This window comes from Pelophylax lessonae (genome assembly GCF_965119305.1).
Source record: "Pelophylax lessonae genome assembly, chromosome: 2".
Classification (NCBI taxonomy): Eukaryota; Metazoa; Chordata; class Amphibia; order Anura; family Ranidae; genus Pelophylax; species Pelophylax lessonae.
Window position 1 is genome coordinate 15,818,592 of NC_138769.1, and position 19,209 is coordinate 15,837,800.

The 19,209-nt window shown below is 48.8% G+C and overlaps 1 protein-coding gene across 8 annotated transcripts in view; it reads left to right on the forward strand.

Moving 5' to 3' along the window:
- STXBP5L (syntaxin binding protein 5L) overlaps positions 1–19,209 on the forward strand; it is a 504,619-nt gene that overhangs the window by 473,929 nt on the left and 11,481 nt on the right. For all 8 annotated transcript variants that reach the window (XM_082247637.1, XM_082247640.1, XM_082247638.1 and 5 more), the window contains 3 exons: positions 10,176–10,415; positions 13,577–13,937; positions 17,312–17,477. In XM_082247637.1, coding sequence (XP_082103763.1) covers positions 10,176–10,415; positions 13,577–13,937; positions 17,312–17,477 — 767 coding nt within the window. The remainder of the gene's footprint in view (positions 1–10,175; positions 10,416–13,576; positions 13,938–17,311; positions 17,478–19,209) is intronic.

A 19,209-nucleotide genomic window follows, 5' to 3' on the forward strand; every position in this document is an offset into this window, starting at 1 on the left:
TCCTCCCAGCCGCCCCCTGCTGGCCGGGCTGGGAACCTGGATTCAGCCAGATTTAAGTTGCCAGTCTTCCCCTAAATTAGACTCACCTGTAATTGATCTTTCATCAATTAGGATTTTGTTGTATAAAATTTAGCTTTGCTCCCAAGACTTTCATTGGGGTGTATTCATTTTTGCAAAAGTCTTGAATACATTTTTTAGGAAAAATACTTTTGTGTGTGTGCAAATTAACAAATGTTGATTGCAATCAATGGCCCGCATTTGTGGGATTATTTTGTAGTATAGTGTCCCAAAGAAAATGTTGATTGTGAAAGAAAAGTAAAGGTGTTATGACAAATCTGTTGGGGTGTACTCATTTATGATGAGCACTGTACATAGTGGTGCACAAGCTGGATTAGTGCTGAGTGTCCCCCGGTGATATATGGAATAATCTATTCTCTAAAAAGATGTTAGTAGTCACTGGGGAGTTCAGAAACCTTTATAGGTGTACAAGGCCACAGACCTGTATGTCGATCTTTATACTCTTTTGAATAAAATCCCAGTTTAACCAATTTTTTATTGCAAGGGGTTTTTCCTTATACCAAAATCTAAATGAGTGTAATAACATTTATAGACAAAGGCATTGAAGAAATGATAAACTTTTGAAAGAGTTGCCCAACAGCAGGCCATTGTCCCCTTCCCACTGGATCATGGTTTCACTTTGTTACTTAAGAGTTCAACTTCACTCCGTTTAAAACCAAATTGATACCTCTAGTCAGGTTATGGACAATATAACTTTTACGTAATTCTACCAAGTAGTAAGAGAGCTTTAAAACAAGCCCCCATTTACCTCTGTGGCTGCAGGCACTGAGGAGCAATTCATTCTCAGGGCTCATTCACACTATGCATTGCATTAAAGCATGATGCATTAAGCCCTAGCAGTACACCTTGAAAAAAAACAGACCTTCAGGATTTTTGGCAACACAGCAAACCACAACACACCATATCTGTTGTACTGTTGGTGTCTTAGCAGCTACTCTACAACTCCACTCCATGAATAGCACTGCAGTGCAACACACATTGCAGTTATTGCAATGCAGGGGTGTACCTACAGGGGTTTCAATTGCAATCTAACCCCATGCTGCAGGGGGACTGTACAGACCCCCTATATGCATGGATAGGAGGAGCGGCGGGGGTGGCTGCATATAGAGGAACCTATCTCTAGATTTTCCGCTGAATGCCTGGGGGAGGGAGAGGAGGAGAAGCAGCCATTTAGCGGCTGCAGGAGGAAAATGGAGAGATTGGTTCCTTGATACGCAGCCACCTCCATCACTCCTCCTACCCAGCTTCTGACTGCTGCCCCCCATGCAACCCTCCAGCCCCCCACGCTCTCTCCTGGTGCCCCCATCCCCTTGTCCTCCACAGCTCTGCTGGGTTCCCCCTTCCCATTCCCGCTGGCTGCTGCGAAGGATCTGTCAGGATGGAGAGCATGGAAGAGGCCGGTAAATATGTAATTTACTGTCCCCTTCTTTTTCTGAATGGAGTGTCCGTGATCCGTACCGATCGTTGACTCTGTCCATTCATAACTGAAGCATTGTAAACTGTGTTTATTATGCTACAGTTTGTGATAGAACGGCAAGCTCTGTACAGTGGTTATTCCTGTCCATTCATTCAGTGCAGCTGAGCCTGCAGAGAAGAAGATTATGGGGTGTGCCCTCAATCTATTTTCTCTGTCTCAAAGGTAAAACATTAGAGGTCTGTTTGGACCTCTGATACCTCACCAAAGCCCCTTACTGGGGCTCCTAAAAAAATTGTAAAAAATAATAAAAAAAATTTGTAAAATTAAAAAAAAAGTAATAAAAAATAAAATAAAAAATGACTGACCACAGTGGCGTAACTACCAGGGTCATAAAGGTTGTACTTGTAACCAGACCCTGGCAATCCTGCCACCGGACTCGGAGGGAGGGGCCCCAGTCGGGCCTTAGTGGGGGCCCTTCATGGTTTCTTGCACGGGGGCCCTGACGGTTCTAGCCACTGCCACTGCCGCAATAGATCAGTGTAAATGGGGTAAATTTAATTAGAATTCCAGCATAACACTAACTAGTCTTAAAAATGATTCTTCCCTCCTCTTGGGAGTGTATACTTACCTATTTTTTGTCCGCTTCAGTCCCATCATGTGATCCGCAGCTCCAGCTCCCCTGTGTCAGCGAGCAATGGCTGCAGGGAAGAGGAGGGAATGCTGACAACGGCTTAGACATGGGAGCCTATTAGTGACATTACAGCTCCTCGAATTCCCAGCCGCCGAGCGCTCTGTCCTCTCCCCTGCAGCTGCCGCTTCTTGACACAGGGGATCATGTGACCAGACTGGAGCGGACGGAAAATAGGTAACTATATACATCCTTTTAATACAGGGTAGGCAGCAGAGGTAGCAGGAGGGGGGAGGGAACATTTTAAAGACTAGTTGGTGTTAGTCTGGAATTTTACTTTAACGTTCACAACAGAGGCAATCATGTTGCAGCTCTCTCTCCCCCCCCCCCCCCCCTTGCTTCTTCTGGCAGCAGGGACTTGTCAGCTTTCTATCCTTCTTTTTTAAATAATCTTTATTTAACAAATTCAAAACAACATACAGAAATATAAAATAGCAAAGAAGTGCACAAGTGCATGTAGGAGAAAAAGAACACAGAAAAGGCACAATCGGCATTATGTTCAGTCCGGACATCATCAGTGAAACAAAAAAAAAAGAAAGGTCCATAGGGGTCAATTAATCAGGCATTGTGAAAGCGTGTGCCAACATCGGCCAAACAGCAAATACAATCATGGACCCCCAGGATGCGCCGTGTCTGTCAGTGCCGCCCAAAAAAAGGGGATCCCCGCAGAGGAGGCCGGAGGGCCCGACAGACACCACACATAGTTCCATCATCTGTACACATTAGCGTCCGTGTTACAGTTTATACAGCCGCAGAATCGACTACTGGCCTCAGAGAGACAAGAAAAGAGAAGAGAAAAAAAAAAATAAAAAAAAGGGGGGGGGGAGAGTTAGTATAGGGGAAAAGACAAACATGAAGGATAAAACAGGTAGGGAAAGGGAGGTCCGGGCAGGGGGCGCGGGCCCCAGGCTGGAGAAGACCAGGTAGGAGTCCCAGAGTTCAGCCGCTAACATTAGGAGTGTGGTCATCCGAGATCTCATCAGAGTAATACATCCACCCCGTCCAAGTGTCCTTAAAGCGTTCCTCCCTACCCTGTGACGTGAGAACACGTCTTTCGGCTTCCATCACTAGGTTGACTTCCTTTTTCCACTCAGAGAGCGTGGGGCAGGTGGAACTCCGCCAATGCCTCGGTATGAGGCACTTGGCGGCGTTCAGCAGGAAAGGAACTATACTACGTTTGTAGCGTTTGATCGAGGAGTGTGTATCATGGAACAGGTATTGAAGGGGAGCACGGGAAGGAGGGGTGAGCGACAGCTTGGATACCCAAAGATGTACAGCGTCCCAGAAGGGCTGCAGTAGGGGACACTCCCACCAAATGTGGAGGAAAGTGCCCACCTGACCGCAGCCCCTCCAACAATGGGGGTCCGAGCCCGGAAATATCCGAGCCAACTTGGCAGGGGTCCTGTACCAGCGGGCCACAAATTTATAGGCCGACTCCTGTATCCTGGTGCTAATAGAGGAGACATGGGTCAAACGCAGAATGCGAGAGAGTTGTGGAGGGGAAAATTCCACCCCCAGCTCTCTCTCCCATTCCTTCATGAAATAGGGAGGCGAGGAGGATACCCCGCTCAGTAACAATTTATACATGTGCGACAGTAGGTGGCGGGACTCCGGAGGGTCAACAAACCACTTCTCGAAGTCCGAGAGGCCAGTTATCGGGCGTGGAGCAGTTGGGAGTGTGACGAAAAAGTCAGTCAGTTGCCTATAGCGCCAGTCAGACATCGGAAAATCGCCGAAGCGATCGCGCAAAGTCGCAAGGGGCAGCAAAGTGCCTGCCGGGGCAAACTTCCCGCAGTACAGTTTGCCATCAGCGTTCCACGAGCGAAAAAAGCGTACATCCTCCCCCGGGGGGAACCAGGGAAATCCCCCCAGGGGAGCCAAAGGGGACACGCCGGAAGACATGGCGCCAGACGCATTAAGGCCATCCCAGATACGGAGTGTGGCCACAGTCAGGGGTGATGTCCAGGCCGACAGTCCACGATCGCCCGAAGGAATCCACGGGGCACCCGCAAGATTCCGGCCCGCCAGCGTTTTCTCCAAGGGGACCCAAGGTTTAGTCTGACCGTCGTGCGCCCAATTCAGCATACGAACTAATGCCATAGCTTTATAGTACAAAGTAACATCCGGAAGCCCGACGCCACCGTCGGCTTTCGTCCGCCTGAGGACAGCGTAGGCCAGGCGGGGGCTCCCCTCCCTCCAGACGAATTTTAGAAAAGCCCGCCGCAGACGTTTAAAAAAGGATACCGGTAAATGCATGGGGACCGTGTTGAACAAATAAATCAGCCGGGGAAGGATGGTCATTTTAAGCACGTTAATGCGGCCGAACCAAGTTACCGAGTGGGATGCCCACGATTCCAGGTCAAGATGGATACGCGCCAGCAGGTCGCCGAAGTTCTTGTCATATAGAGTTTTCAAGTCAGGGGAGATGTTCACGCCAAGGTATGGGAGGTAGTCCTCCCGCCATCTAAAGCCAAAGGATCGCCGTAGAGTCGAAGCCAGGTCGGGGGGTACATGAATAGGTAGCAATTCAGATTTATCATAATTGACCTTGAAATTGGAAAGTCGCCCGAACAGATCCAGCTCTCGTACCAGTACAGGGAGGGAGAGCTGTGGTCGGGCAAGATAGAACAGCAGGTCATCGGCATATGCCGACACCTTATGTTCCGTACCACCCACCGTTACACCAGCAATGTCAGACAGTGCCCTCACTCTCCTCAAAAAGGGTTCCAGGGCCAGGGCGAAAAGAAGGGGTGACAGGGGACAACCCTGTCGGGTGCCATTATAAATGTGAAAGGGATCCGACAGCAACCCGTTCACCCTGACCCTGGCACTTGGGCCGTGATATAGGGCCAAGATCCACCCCAACATACGGGACCCGAGCCCCAGAGATCGAAGAACCCCCGACAGGTATGGCCAGGCCACCCTGTCGAAGGCCTTCTCCGCATCCAGGGATAGAGCCAGACAGGGAAGTCTGTCCGGTCCATGCTGAGCCCAGTGGAGCACATGGAGAGCCCGGACAGTATTGTCCCGGGCTTCTCGGAGGGGCATGAATCCCGCCTGGTCAGGGTGGATCAAGGACGCGATATGGTCTTGGAGGCGAAGCACCATAATTTTGGCCAAAATCTTGGTGTCAGCATTGAGGAGAGAGATGGGCCTATAGCTGGCACAGTGGTGGGGGTCCTTACCCGGTTTCGGAAGTACTACAATGTGGGCCAACAGCGCCTCAGGTGGGAGGGGCCGTTCATCCGACACCGCGTTAAAGTAGGTACACATATGGGTGCCAAGAACGGGGAGCAGGGACTTATAATAGTGGTTTGTGAAGCCATCCGGGCCCGGGCTCTTGCCCGCAGGCAAGCCAGATACCACCCTGCTCACCTCCGTCTCGGTAATGGGAGCCTCCAACTCCTCCAGGACCCCATCCGGGAGCCTGGGGAGTCCGGAGTCTGCCAAGTAGTCTTGAATGTCGGACGGCTGACCCCCCCCAGCCCGAGGGAGATGGTACAGGGACTCGTAAAAGCGTTGGAAGCAAGTGGCTATGCGAGGGGAACTGACAACTTTACCCTCAGGTGTCTCCAAGGCGTGGACATGCCGGGTTTCCGACCTTTTATGTAGCATTCGGGCCAGCAAGCGACCGCACTTGTTCCCATGCTCATAAAAACGGTGTGCCCAGAAGCGCAGCTTATCCCGGGCCCGTCTGTCCAGGCAGGAAGACAAGGTGTTCCTGAGCTCCTCTAGGGAACGAGCATCCTCAGGAGCCCTGGCACGCTTATGTTTGATTTCCAAATCGTGGATACGATCCAGCAAGTCAGAAATCTCCTGCTGTCGTTGCCGCTTCAATCGTGCACCATGCGAAATGAGGACCCCCCTGATCACAGCCTTATGGCCCTCCCAGACAGCGGACGGGGAGACATCAGGCGAAGAGTTAAGCTCAAAATAGGAGCGCACCTCTCCAGTAACCTGATCCAAAATGGAGGGGTCATCCAGGAGGTTTTCATTGAGGCGCCACGTCCGGGTCACACGGTGAGCACCGGGGGGCGTGATCGTCAGGGAGACCGGGGAGTGATCAGAGAGGGTAATGGACCCAATCGAAGCGGCAAGGACAGAGTCCAGGTGGTACTGATCCACCATGAACAAATCCAGTCTGGAGTACATGTCATGAACTTTGGAGTAGTAGCTGTAGTCCCTAACCCCGGGATTGAGGATCCGCCAGCAGTCTACCAAATGCAGGGCCCTGAACTGCCTCCGAAGGTGCTTCTGAGCTCGAAAAGAGAGAGGAGAGCATCCCGAGGAGGAGTCCAGGGAGGGATCAAGTACCACATTAAAATCTCCCCCCAAGAGAACAATGCCCTCCCGAAACCCCTTGAGCTTGGCAAGGGTTGAGGACAAAAAGGAGACTGTTCTAGAGTTAGGCGCATACACATTAGCAAGAGTGTACGTGTGGCCATGGATCGTACCCTTCAGAAATAGGAAGCGCCCCTCAGGATCCGTTAGGGAGTCCATGAGTACAAAGGGACATTGTTTGTGGATGGCTATGGCAACCCCCCTGGCTTTGGCAATTGGGGATACACTATGATACCACTGGGAAAACATCTGGGTAGGTAAGCGGGGAGTGGAGGAGGCAGTGAAGTGCGTCTCTTGTAAGTAAAGCATATCAGGGCGCAAGTGACGCAGTTCCTGCCACATCCTGCCCCTCTTATGGGGAGAGCAAAGCCCCCGTACATTGTACGAGGTCACTCGCAATACATCAGCCATAAGACAGCGATGGGCAGTCGGCAAGAACCGGTAAACAACATGCGATCAAAGGCCTAGCCCCGATCAGCAAGGGAAGCAAAAAGAACTCCAAGACGCATTGCTCCACACCTCCACCGTGGGCCTCAGGCCCCCCCCCAGACCACCCAAGAAAAGGAAAAGAGAGAAGGGGATGGGAAAAAGAGGGGAGAGGGCAGGGGGGAGACAGACAGAGAGAATAGGACAGTGGAAACAATGAGTAGAAAAGAGAGAGCAGGAGACAAAAACCATCCCCAGCATGGAGAGCCATCCCGAAGGGACACGCCCCCTCAACCTCAAAAAAGAGGGGGCAGCTCCAACTAACCATAACCAAAAAAAGAAGGGAGAAAAAAACCCACAAGGACTCGGGATTACCCAGACCCACGGGGCCACCTACTGCGGGGTAGTGACTGAACCACCAGTGAGAGGAGCAATGCATCTCCGAGCCATTGAACATCAACAATGAAGCAAACATGACCTGTAGCCAGGCTGGGGGGGACCCACGGCCCCTGAGGGCCCCGGGTCAGCCCCAGTCCGCAGGGGGGAAAAAACCCACCCCGAACCCGTCAATATATAAGTCAAGCATATTTAACAACATAGTGCAAATACCACCATAACAACAGGGGGACCTAGACAAGCCCCCCTTAGCAGCAGAAGTTGAGTTGAGCCCACCGTCCGGCAAGTCTCTAGCGAGAGTGAGCAACGTTCAGTCGTGCTGGGAGGCCCGGGCGGAGCCCCGTCGCGAACCTCTGCGACGCTTCCCACCTTGCGAGGCGACCTGCTGCCACCGCTCAGTGCGTTGCGGCAAGGGGAGAGCACTCTGCAGTCTCCAGTCAGGAAAGTCTGTCAAGGGGACATCCAGGGCAGTACAGAAGCGTTGCAAGTCATCCTTGGTGCGGAGAACGGCCGACTTGCCATTCCTGGAGGCAGTGAGGCGGAAGGGGAATCCCCAGCGATACACCACCTGGTGAGAGCGTAAGGTATCCAGTAGGGGGCGCAGGGAGCGCCGTTGCATAAGTGTCCGCCTAGACAGGTCGGGGAACAGAGAAAGTTGTGCGCCATCAAAGTCGATCACATCCATAGACCGTGCAGCCTTCATAATGTCCTCTTTCACAGCATACTTATGAAGTTTGCATATGACATCCCGGGGTGGCTCCCCCTCTTTTGGTGGGGGAAGCAAGGCCCTGTGCGCTCTGTCAATGTCAATGGTATCAGGGGCTCTGTTTCCCAAAATCTGGCGGAAAATACCCTGAACAGAGGGGACCAGGTCAGGAGCTCTGGTGGCTTCAGGGAGCCCCCGAATGCGGATGTTCTGGCGTCTGTCCCTGTTCTCATAATCATCAAGCTGATCCATAAGTGTATTAAGGACAGTGTCGTGCGTGCTAGCAGCCTCCTGAAAGGAGGACAGGGAATGCAGTATATCATCCTGGCCGGATTCCAGGGAAGCCACCCTGTGTCCCAGAGCCTCAGTGTCCGCCCTCAGCCCCTCCAATGCCTGAGTGACCGACTGCTCCACCGTGGTGGTGATCAGGTGCACAATCTCCGTCCTGGTCGGCAAGGCCTTAATGTGGGCCTTCCAGTCCCAGTCCTCCTCCGTGTCCCCAGAGTCTGTGGAGTGAGGTGACACCGCAGTATACGGCAAGAAGGGGTTGGGGCTGCGCCCCTGTACCTGGGATAGCTGTATGCCAGAGGAGGAAGGTGGTCCCGGGAGCAGCGTGGAGGCCGGAGAGGATCGGGGCGCCGCCATCTTGGCCGCCTCGCGGCGGCTCCGAGGGGTTGCTGAGAAGAGATCGCGGAGGTCCGTGGAGCGTGTAGAGAGCCCACCGGGGGGCTGGGAGGACGGTCGCTTCTTTGGTGGCATCGCCAGAAGGTAAGTAGATGATCGGTGGTCGCTACAGGTCAAGCGGCAGGCTCAGGGAAGCAGGAGCTCGCACGAGATGCGTCCTCACACCATCACGGTCAGGCCACGCCCCCCAGCTTTCTATCCTTCTAATGCAGGGTTCTCCAAACTTTCTAAACAGGGGCCCAGTTTACTGTCCTGTAGACTTTAGGGTGGGGGGCCTGGACTGTGGCCATTGGGAGTAGAAAAGGTCCTGACATCAGCAGTATAAAAAAAATGCCCCACCTTTGAAGGGGGGGGGGTGGGGGGATATGCCCCATATTTGCTGTCATTGGAAGGAATTGTGCCCGGTCAATTATGTCATTGGACCCTATTGCTGGTGTCATTAGGAGGAATCTTGCCCCATTATTGGTGTCATTGGGCCTAATTGTTGGTGTCATTGGGAGGAATTTTGTCCCTTCGTTGGTGTCAATGAGAGGAGTTTTGCCCCATTGTTGGCATCAGTGGGAGGAATTGTGCCCCATTGTTGGCGTCAGTGGAAGGAATTGTGCCCCATCATTAGTGAGACTGGACCCAATTGTTGCTGTCATTGGGAGGAACTGTGCCCCTTTCACTGGTCTCAGTGGGGGGGGGGGGGATTATTGTTGGTATCAGTGGATGAAATAGTGCATAGTGCCAGATAAAAGCAGGCTGAGGGCCACGTCTGGCCCCTGGGCCGCAGTTTGAAAACCCCTGTGCTAATGTAAACACACAGCAGGTGATAGAAGCTTTTCAGAAACTGTCTGAAACTGATTTCAATGTCTCTGTTCTTATCTGTTGAATTTCTGCACAGTGGCCACAGCTACAGAGGTAACTGTAGATTATTGCTTGTTAAAAATATGTACTGTAAATACTTTAATGGTCAAAGGTTCACCTTAAGCCTCACCCTCTTTATTAAGGGCCCCCTTGCTGGACACTGAGACATACTTTTTGGACAGCGATAAACAGTGTTCCCCAATTATGAGGCTTGGAGCTTGGCACTGAAAATGGAATAGTCAACTCTTGATAACAATGTGAAATCAGACTGGGGAATGAACCGAAACAGACAGTGATGGCCAGACAGATATGCACAGCTGAATCACTTATAACACTGTTGCCTTTCTCAGAAAACCATCAACTATAAGTAAGAGTTGGAGGTAAGGTAGGTGTGCTCTCACCTCAGCAGTTGAATAGGTACAGAAGGTGGTGAGAAGAAATAGAGCAGTTTGATGCCAGTACATTCTCTAAACACACAGAAAGTGCTGTAGGTATCTAAACCGTCTTATTCATGGGTTATGCTTGCTGTTGATACCGGTGCTCCTCCATGCTCCTCATCTAACAATCCTCTGTTGACCTTCATCTTGCAGAAAGTCGGGAGAGCTCCTTTAGCCGATCTCGCAGCTCCAGCGTGTCAAGCATTGATAAGGAGTCCAAAGAGGCCATCACAGCCCTGTACTTCATGGAGTCCTTCTCTCGGAAGAATGATCCGTCACCCTCACCGTGCCTCTGGGTGGGGACCAGTCTGGGAATGGTGCTGATCATATCTGTGAACGTCCCCACAAGCGAGGAGCAGAGACAGGCAGAGCCGGTGGTGGTCACTCCAAGTGGTAAGTGGTCAGTCTGTGCTACATGACACATCAGGCAGTGGTGGGAGTTGATGGATTTTAAGGGTCCTAACACATGTGATGGCCCTAACACATTGTGGGTCACAGGAGTATAATTTATTTTGTCCTCCTGTGACCAAGAATCAGTTTATAGCAGGTTACAGACCGCTATTAGCTGATGAGGCAGGGCCATTCCAGGTTCTGGATGGATCCTAACAATATTGTCCAGTTCTGGTTGCCAATCCTCAGAAGGGATGTGCTGGATCCCGACAATTTTGTCCAGTTCTGTTCGCCAATCCTCAGAAGGAGAGTACAAAGAAGGCCAACTAAACTAATTAGGGGATTGGAGGACCTTAATTACGAGGAGCGATTACAAGCACTTAATTTATTCTCCTTAGAGAGAAGACGCCTGAGAGGGGACATGATATTACAAATACCTCAATGGTGATCCCAGCATAGGAAAAAACTATTTAGTCTCAAGGGGTGCAAGAGGACACGTGGCCACACAATGAGATTAGATGAGAGGCGGTTTAACCTTAAGCTGCAGGGGTTAAGGTTAAGGGGTTCTTCACTATAAGGGCGGTGAGAATATGGAACTCTCTTCCACAATTGGTGGTAACTGCGGGGAGTATGGCTACATTTAAAAGACTCTTGGACATGCATCTCACAGATCACAACATTCAGGGTTATGAGAAATGATCACGCCACTGACACACACACACCTGCACAGGTTGAACTGGATGGACTGTTGTCTTTATTCAACCTCAACTACTACGTATGTAACTATTGTCATGATTGACCTAGCTGCCTGATTTACAGCTAGCTCTGCATGTCAGCTTGCGGCTGAGAGTTGGAGCCACCCAACCTCACACTCCTTTGAGCTCAGGAGGGGCAGAGCAGAGAGCGGTGACTGACAGTCACTGGTCTTTGCTCAGAGCAGACAAATGATCAGCAGTCATGTGATTGCTAAGTTCTTGGTCTCAGAGCCGACGTAGGACAGCTGCTGCAGCATGGAGGTGAGAATATGTGTTTATTTTATTTTACTTGATGATATTAAATACAATATGTGTAAGCAAATCGGTTCCCGCTGTCCGGGACACCTGTGTGCCCCACTTACACCTGCTGTCTTGACCCCCTGCCCCCCCCCCCCCGCCCCGCTGTGCTGCTAGCTTCCATCCTCTCCTCTGGCAGCTCCTGCAGGAACACTGGGGGATTGTTTCAGGATGGAGAGCGGGGGAAGGGGCCGGTAAATATGACATGTTTACCAGCCCCTCCCTTTCCTGAATGAGCACAGTGAGCAATCTGTACCGATTGCTCCTGTATTTATTTATCACTGAAGCATAGTATACTGTGTATACTACGCTTCAGTCTGTGAATAAACAGGAAGCCTCAGAGCACTTATTCATTCATCTTTGCAGCTGAGGCTGCAGAGAAGGGGACTGACAAATCTATGTACTCAGTTCCTTTCTCAGTTTTAGATGTCAGACATCAGGGTTCTGTTTAGACCCCCGATATTTCACCAAAGCTCACCCAACGGAGCAGTTCCAAAATGTAAAGAAAATGAAAAAAAAAATGGTTTAAAAAAAATAAAGAACTCGTTCACATTTAGTTGTGTTTGTATCCACTAATTATTTTAGTGTATTTTTAGCCAAAATATAATTATATATATATTGTTATATATAATTTGATATTTGGGGGAGGGGGGCTGTCAGGTAGGCTGTAAGAGGTCAAATAGCGCTTTACATCACCCCTTTTCCTTAGACTACAACAGGTTATATATAAAGGAGATAAGGGGGGACTGATGGGGCTCTCTGTATAACTTTTTTTTTTATTAAAGATTTTTATTTTCAGAAAATAAGGAACACAGACAAAAACTATGAACATTTGAAACAAGGCTTATTGACATTCACAGGGCCAACCAAAGGGCCAGCACCTCAAAACATAGAAGACCCCATCTGGGGCCCTTTACTAGATACTTTATTCCTAAAAGTCTGATATCTTTTTTTTTTGTTTTATGAAAACAAAGAAAATGCATACCACATCAGTAATAAAATAGGATAATGCTATAACTACCCCCTCTCCCCTCCTTCCCCCTTGAAAAATCCCAACATCCTGAATGAACAAGGATGCAACAGGCCTCATCCTTTGGATATAACAACTATTTACAATACCCATTGGGCAGATGCAGACCGGGTAAGTAAGTCCAAGCCCCATTAATCAGTGTGTAGCACTTAACCCCTAACCTTGGTAAGGGCCTATCGAGACACGTTATTCATGCAACAGAGTCCACGCCCCCCCCATTAATTTATCTCAATATCCATCTCTCCCCCCAGAGTGTCCTTAGAGTCCACCCAAGGAAACCACACCTTCCCTCTGTATAACTTTATCTCAATTACGTATCCATCTCTCCCCCCGGAGTGTCCCTAGAGTCCACCCAAGGAAACCACACCTTCCCTCTGTATAACTTTAATCATACAAGCAATGGGTTAAAAACACACATAAAAAAGCACTACACTAGCTAAAACTGCAAATTGCTATCTCTAATGGCAGTGACAGCATGTACCAATCTCACCATCCAGCTGTTCAAGTTAGCCTCGGCAATGACGTCATCGACAAAGCTCCTGCCTCACCCATACGCGTTACGTCCAGGGCCAGTCTTTATCAGTAGCTGGATGGTGAGCTCAGTACATGCTGGCCATCGTGAAATAATGGTATCGCAAGTGCGTGTCCCTTGCAGACAGATATTTCAGCAGGTTTGGGTCTCATTGGAAAAATCTTTTTTTTTTTTCATTTATTGGAATAATGACCACGTGTATATACAAAAATCAACGGAGTCTGATATCCCTGTCTAAAGAGGGAAATCAAGCAGGGGGAGTGGGACCCCCACTTACAATAATTACCATAGCTGAACACAGGGAAAGAGATCTTACTGACAGAGTTCCCGAGCAATAGGGGGAACTATACAGTATGTTATATGGTTTTACTGTCCATCACCTGCCAAACACAGATTTACCAACCTTTTAAACACTCCTTCTTCCTACAGATATTCCTCTCTTTATTTTCAGGGTTTACTTATAAATAAATAATTTCACAATGCAGAGAATCTCCATTACATGATCGGGACAATGGGATCATGTATGACTACATGCTTTATCTGTCTGCAGGTACCGTGCTAACACTGAAGGGGGGAGTGCTGACCTTCTCCTGCCTGGACTGTATGGGATCTTTAATCCACCCATCCTACGAAGTCTGGAGGGACCCAAACAGCACCGATGACAATGAGAAGACGAGGAAAAGGAAACTGGTGGCATTCTCTCCATCCTCCTCGCAGGATATGAGCGATCACCAGTTCGCCGTGGTCTGCTCAGAAAAGCAAGCCAAAGTTTTCTCTCTGCCTTCCCAGACGTGTCTGTATGTCCACAACATTACCGAGACCTCTTTCCTCCTGCGGGCGGACGTGGTCACCATGTGTAACAACGTCCTGCTGGCCTGTTTCTGTGCCAACGGGCATATCATGACAATAAGGTAAGTGGGCACAGACTCCATCATTCCATCTTGTGTCATGCCTGGTGTCCTGTCTTTGTCCATCGCTGCGGTCTCAGGCACATGGGCATTTCTTGCATACATTTATCTTAACCACTTCAATAACCCCTTCCTGCTCAGGCCAATTTTCAGCTTTCAGCACTGTCACACTTTTAATGACAATTGCACGTACTGTGTCCATATGACAGTTTTTATCAAAAGCTTTCTTTTGGTGGCACTTCAGCCCCGGAAGGTTTTACCTCCTTAATGACCAGGCCATTTGGCATTGCGGTTCTTTAACGACTAATTGCGCGGTCGTGTGACGCCGTACCCAAATACAACTCATGTCCTTTTTTCCCCAAAAATAGAGCTTTCTTTAGGTGGTATTTGATCACCTCTGCGGTTTTTCGCTTTTGCTCTATAAGCAAAAAAAGAGCGTCAATTTTGAAAAAAAAACGCCATATTTTTTTTACTTTCTGCTATAAAACATTCCCAATAAAAAAAATTTAAAAATCAAATTTTTTTTTATCAGTTTAGGCCAATTTGTATTCTGCTACATATTTTTGGTAAAAAAAAAATCCCCAAAAGCCCATAATAATTGGTTTGCGCAAAAGTTATAGCGTTTACAAACTACAGGATAGATTTATGGACTTTTTATTTTTTTTATTAGTAATGGCGATGATCAGCGATTTTTATCTATTTTTACTGCGACATTGCGGCGGACAAATCTGACACTAATGCCTCGTACACATGCACCGATTGTTGGCCGACTGATCGGCCGTCTTTTGTCCAGTGTTGTTGTGTTGGTTGAAATGTGCTCTAGACTGCACACAAATTTTTTCGGCCAACAACAACCAACTTCAGAAGTGATGTCATGTGCTGGTTTACTTTCCGTGTGTTTTTTCTTCTCTGAGCATGCCCAGTCTTGCTCATCTGAATTTTGTCTGCCGAAATCTGTACTGACTGATGGAAAATTGGCCGTTCTGTTGACGGCTAACAAAAATTTTATAGCCTGCACACCAGATTTTGTTCGGCCGAAAAGTCGGAGTCGGTTGTCCAAAGCATCATACTAACAAGCCGAAAATCGGCCGATCGGACGTTGGCCGAAAATTCACGGCCAACTATCGATGCGTGTGTACGGGGCATAAGAGGTAGATTTACTAAAACTGGAGAGTGCAAAATCTGGTGCAGCTGTACATAAAAACCAATCAGCTTCCAGGTTTTTTATCAAAGCTTAATTGAACAACCTGAAGTTAGAAGCTGATTGGCTACCATGCACAGCTGCACCAGATTTTGCACTCTCCAGTCTTAGTAAATTAACCCCTAAGTGACACTTTTTGGGGCCCAGTGACACCAATACAGTGATCAGTGCTAAAAATATGCACTGTCACTGTACTAATGACCAGGGGCGGCCTGTCCATTGGGGGCGCAGGGACGCCGCCCCCCCATCCATGTGTCCGGCCCCCTAATCTACATGCAGGGCGCCGGGTGCATGGATTTCAATAGGGGATTTTTGTTTTTTTTAAGCACATGATTACAGCCAGAGGCTCTAATAGGCTTCAAAAAAGGGTGGGCTCAGGGCACAGACCACTGCACCCTGAGCCTACCCAGTTGTATGACATTAGCGAATGAATATTCGCTATTGTCACACTGACTCTCCTCCCAGCCAATCAGGAAGAGGGTTGTGAGACCCCTTTCCCGATTGGCCAAAAGGAGAAGCGATCTTACTGGCCAGTGGCCAGGAAGAGGCAGAAGACACACGGCTGGAGGAGAAGGACAGCGTTGGGGGGGGGGGGCGATGTGTTGCCTGCCTACTGACTGACTGGCCAAATGACCGACCGGGGGGGGGGGGTGAGCATTGGTTTGATACCCCCCCCCCGAATTACCAAGCACCAGCTAATGACACTGAATGGGAAGGGGTTAAACCTTTAGAGGTGCTCAAAGGGGTGCCTAGCCAGTGTTTGGTGCATTCACTGTGTGCTGCTTTTACTAAGAGATATACTTTGCAGGGAAACAAAAACCAGCACATCCCCGCTGTCAGGACAGAGCTCTGTGTTGTTTACATTCACAGAGCTGTGTCCTGTCATCATCTTCACCGATCAGCGGGTCCCGCCCAGCAATCATTGTCCGGGACCCGCTGATCGGCTTGTACTGTGACTGATCACAGAACAGCTAGAGCGGCGGGGGCGCGTGAGCTGGATCATGTATAAGACTACGTGACTGAGTGCGTGTTTAGACACAGTAGGAAGCAGGCTGCGGGAGGAGAGGCGGCGATTGCCGCTGCCCTCGCGCGATCGGCCGAGAAACCGAGAGAAGACCCGCCTGCTTATGTAAACAAAGCAGGCGGATCTTCTGTCAGACAGGCAGGGAGAGATCAGCAGTTTCAGCTAAGCTACAACCCCCGATCTCTCTGTGCCTGTCACAGGAACCCCCCCCCCCCCACACACACACACACACACAGCCAGTAAGCATATTAGGCATACATTTAACCCCTTTGATCACCCCCCAGTATTAACCCCTTCCCTGCCAGTGTGATTTATACAGCAACAGTGCATATCATTTAGCACTGATTACTGTAGTAATGTCACTGGTCCCCAAAAAGTGTCAAAAATGTCAGTTAGGGGTCCAATCTGTCCGCCGCAATGTCGCAGTCCTGCTAAAAATCACTGATACTAATACTAATAAAAATAAATAAATAAATAAAAAGTCCAAAAATCTATCCCGTAGTTTGTAAACGCTATAACCTTTGCGCAAACCAATTAGAATATGCTTTTTGGTATTTGTTTTACCAAAAATATGTAGCAGAATACAAATTGGCCTAAACTGATAAAAAAATTTAATTTTTAAAATATTTTTTTGGGGAATGTTTTATAGCAGAGAGCAAAAAATATGGCGGTTTTTTTTTTTTCAAAATTGTCGCTCTTTTTTTTGTTTATAGCGCAAAATCTAAAAACCGCAGAGGTAATCAAATACCACCAACATTTTGGGGGAAAAAAAAGGACATCAATTGTATTTGGGTACAGCGTCGCACGGTCACGCAATTTTCCGTTAAAGTAACGCAGTGCTGAATCGCAACAAATGGCCTGGTCATTAAGGGGGTAAAACCTTTCGGGGCTGAAGTGGTTAAATCTCTCACTCCACCCTCATACATGGGCTCTGTGAAAATATGTTATTTAAACGGTAAAAAAACTGCATTAGTAAAAGAAGCAGAAAACACAAGGTGAATATTTGAGATACGGCGACCTGTTTGGTGTCACAACGATGCACCCAGCACACAAACACTCGTCTTCCATGAGAAAATAATTATTGTTTATCTGCAGAGAAATGTCAGTCTGTGAAGGATCATCCTATAGATAATGGGCGTTTTATCTCCGCAGCCTGCCCAGCCTGCGTCCTCTGCTAGATGTCAATTACTTACCTCTGACAGATATGAGAATAGCCAGGACGTTCTGCTTCGCGAATGGCGGCCAGGCGCTGTACCTGTGTTCTTCCAGTGAGATCCAAAGAATAACATACAGCCAGGAAATGTGCGACAGTCTGCAGGTGAGACACTTCATATCGAAATATTGAGCATGGAAATATTTATACATTGACCAGTTCAATTCTACCACTGTACACCCCCTGTGGACCAGAATGAGGTTTACATTTCTGCTATGGGTCTGTTTATTTATTCGACGTTGTAATTACTTAAAGCGGAACTTTACTTGCAAAAGGAAATTCCGCCGATCTTCCTCCTCCCCACCTCCTCTGCCTATATTGAATTTATTTTTTTTTGTTTAGAGAAAAGGTAGTTATTACTTGCAGGTGCCCGCTCTCACTCCTGCAAAGCCCACCTAGGTGAGCAGAATGGAAGTTCACCCCGCCCGCAACATCCTGGTTCATGTCACCTGTCCCAGGAGTTTGTGGGACCATTCAGAAAGCACAAGGTGACTTACGCCTGCGCATTGGGGAGCTGGCAATGAAGCATCAGGAAGTCAGAGCCCAGTGCTTGACCCATAGGTATGTGCAGCCTATTGCATTAGGGTGTGTACCCCAAAGGTAGTTATTTCTTTCAGGTGCCCGCTCTCACTCCAGCAAAGCCCACCTAGATGAGCAGAATGGAAGTTCACCCGGCCCGCAACCTCCTGGGACATGTCACCTGTCCCAGGAGTTTGTGGGACCATTCAGAAAGCCCAAGGTGTTTTACACCTGCGCATAGGGGAGCTGGCTGTGAAGCATCAGGAAGTCACAGCCCAGTGCTTGCACCATAGGTGTGTGCAGCCTGTTGCATTAGGGTGTGTACCCCAAAGGCAGTTATTTCTTTCAGGTGCCCACTCTCACTCCCGCAAAGCCCACCATGATGAGCAGAATGGAAGTTCACCCCACCTGCAACCTCCTGGGACACGTCACCTGTCCCAGGAGGTTGCAGGACCATTCAGAAAGCACAAGGTGTCTTACACCTGGGCAGTGGGGAGCTGGCTGTGAAGCATCAGGAAGTCACAGCCCAGTGCTTGCACCATAGGTGTCTGCAGCCTATTGCATTAGGGTGTTCACCCCAAAGTTCAAATGCATATGTATGTCTACATATATGTAGCCCTGGCACATTGATCGCCCTGCTGTCACAATGAGTGACATTGCTAATGCACACTAGGTGCTTGGGGTGCCTATGGCTGGCACCCAATGCCCTCCCCATCAACCAATGACATCATCCATTGCTAGGATGCCAATGGCTGGCCTGTGCATTGCACATGGTTGTAATGCACAATAAAAACCTGTGGCTTTGTGATACAAAAAAGGCAGGTTTCATCCACTTGCTGTGTTGTTGACCATTTTTGGGCAATTTTTAGGCATTTATCCAAGGCACCTCTGAAGAACCCAGAAGGCTCCCCGGGCTGCCATAGCACCCTGGTTGAAAAAGGCTGATCTAATATAATTGAGTAATTTATTCCAAACTGCATGCAGATGTTTCAAGCTTGTTGGTCATTAGTGATATGCCTGGAAATCACATGGATGTGGTGCAGTAATAATCCATAGACACCTGGACTGGGACACTACCTTGGTGACCTATATCCCCTCTCTAGCTGCTGTAGTATATCTTCATAGATCTGGCCGGGAAACAGAGGCATCAACACAACAGATCGCCTAGGCCATCTAGTCCAAACATTACATTTATAAACATGAGACAACATGTAAACGTCAAGTAATGGCTACGGTAATTGGTTGTCAAGAATTATTCTGGTTTGTTGTCATTTATTTATTGTCATAAGAAGTCATTACAATGTTCACAGGGTATAGC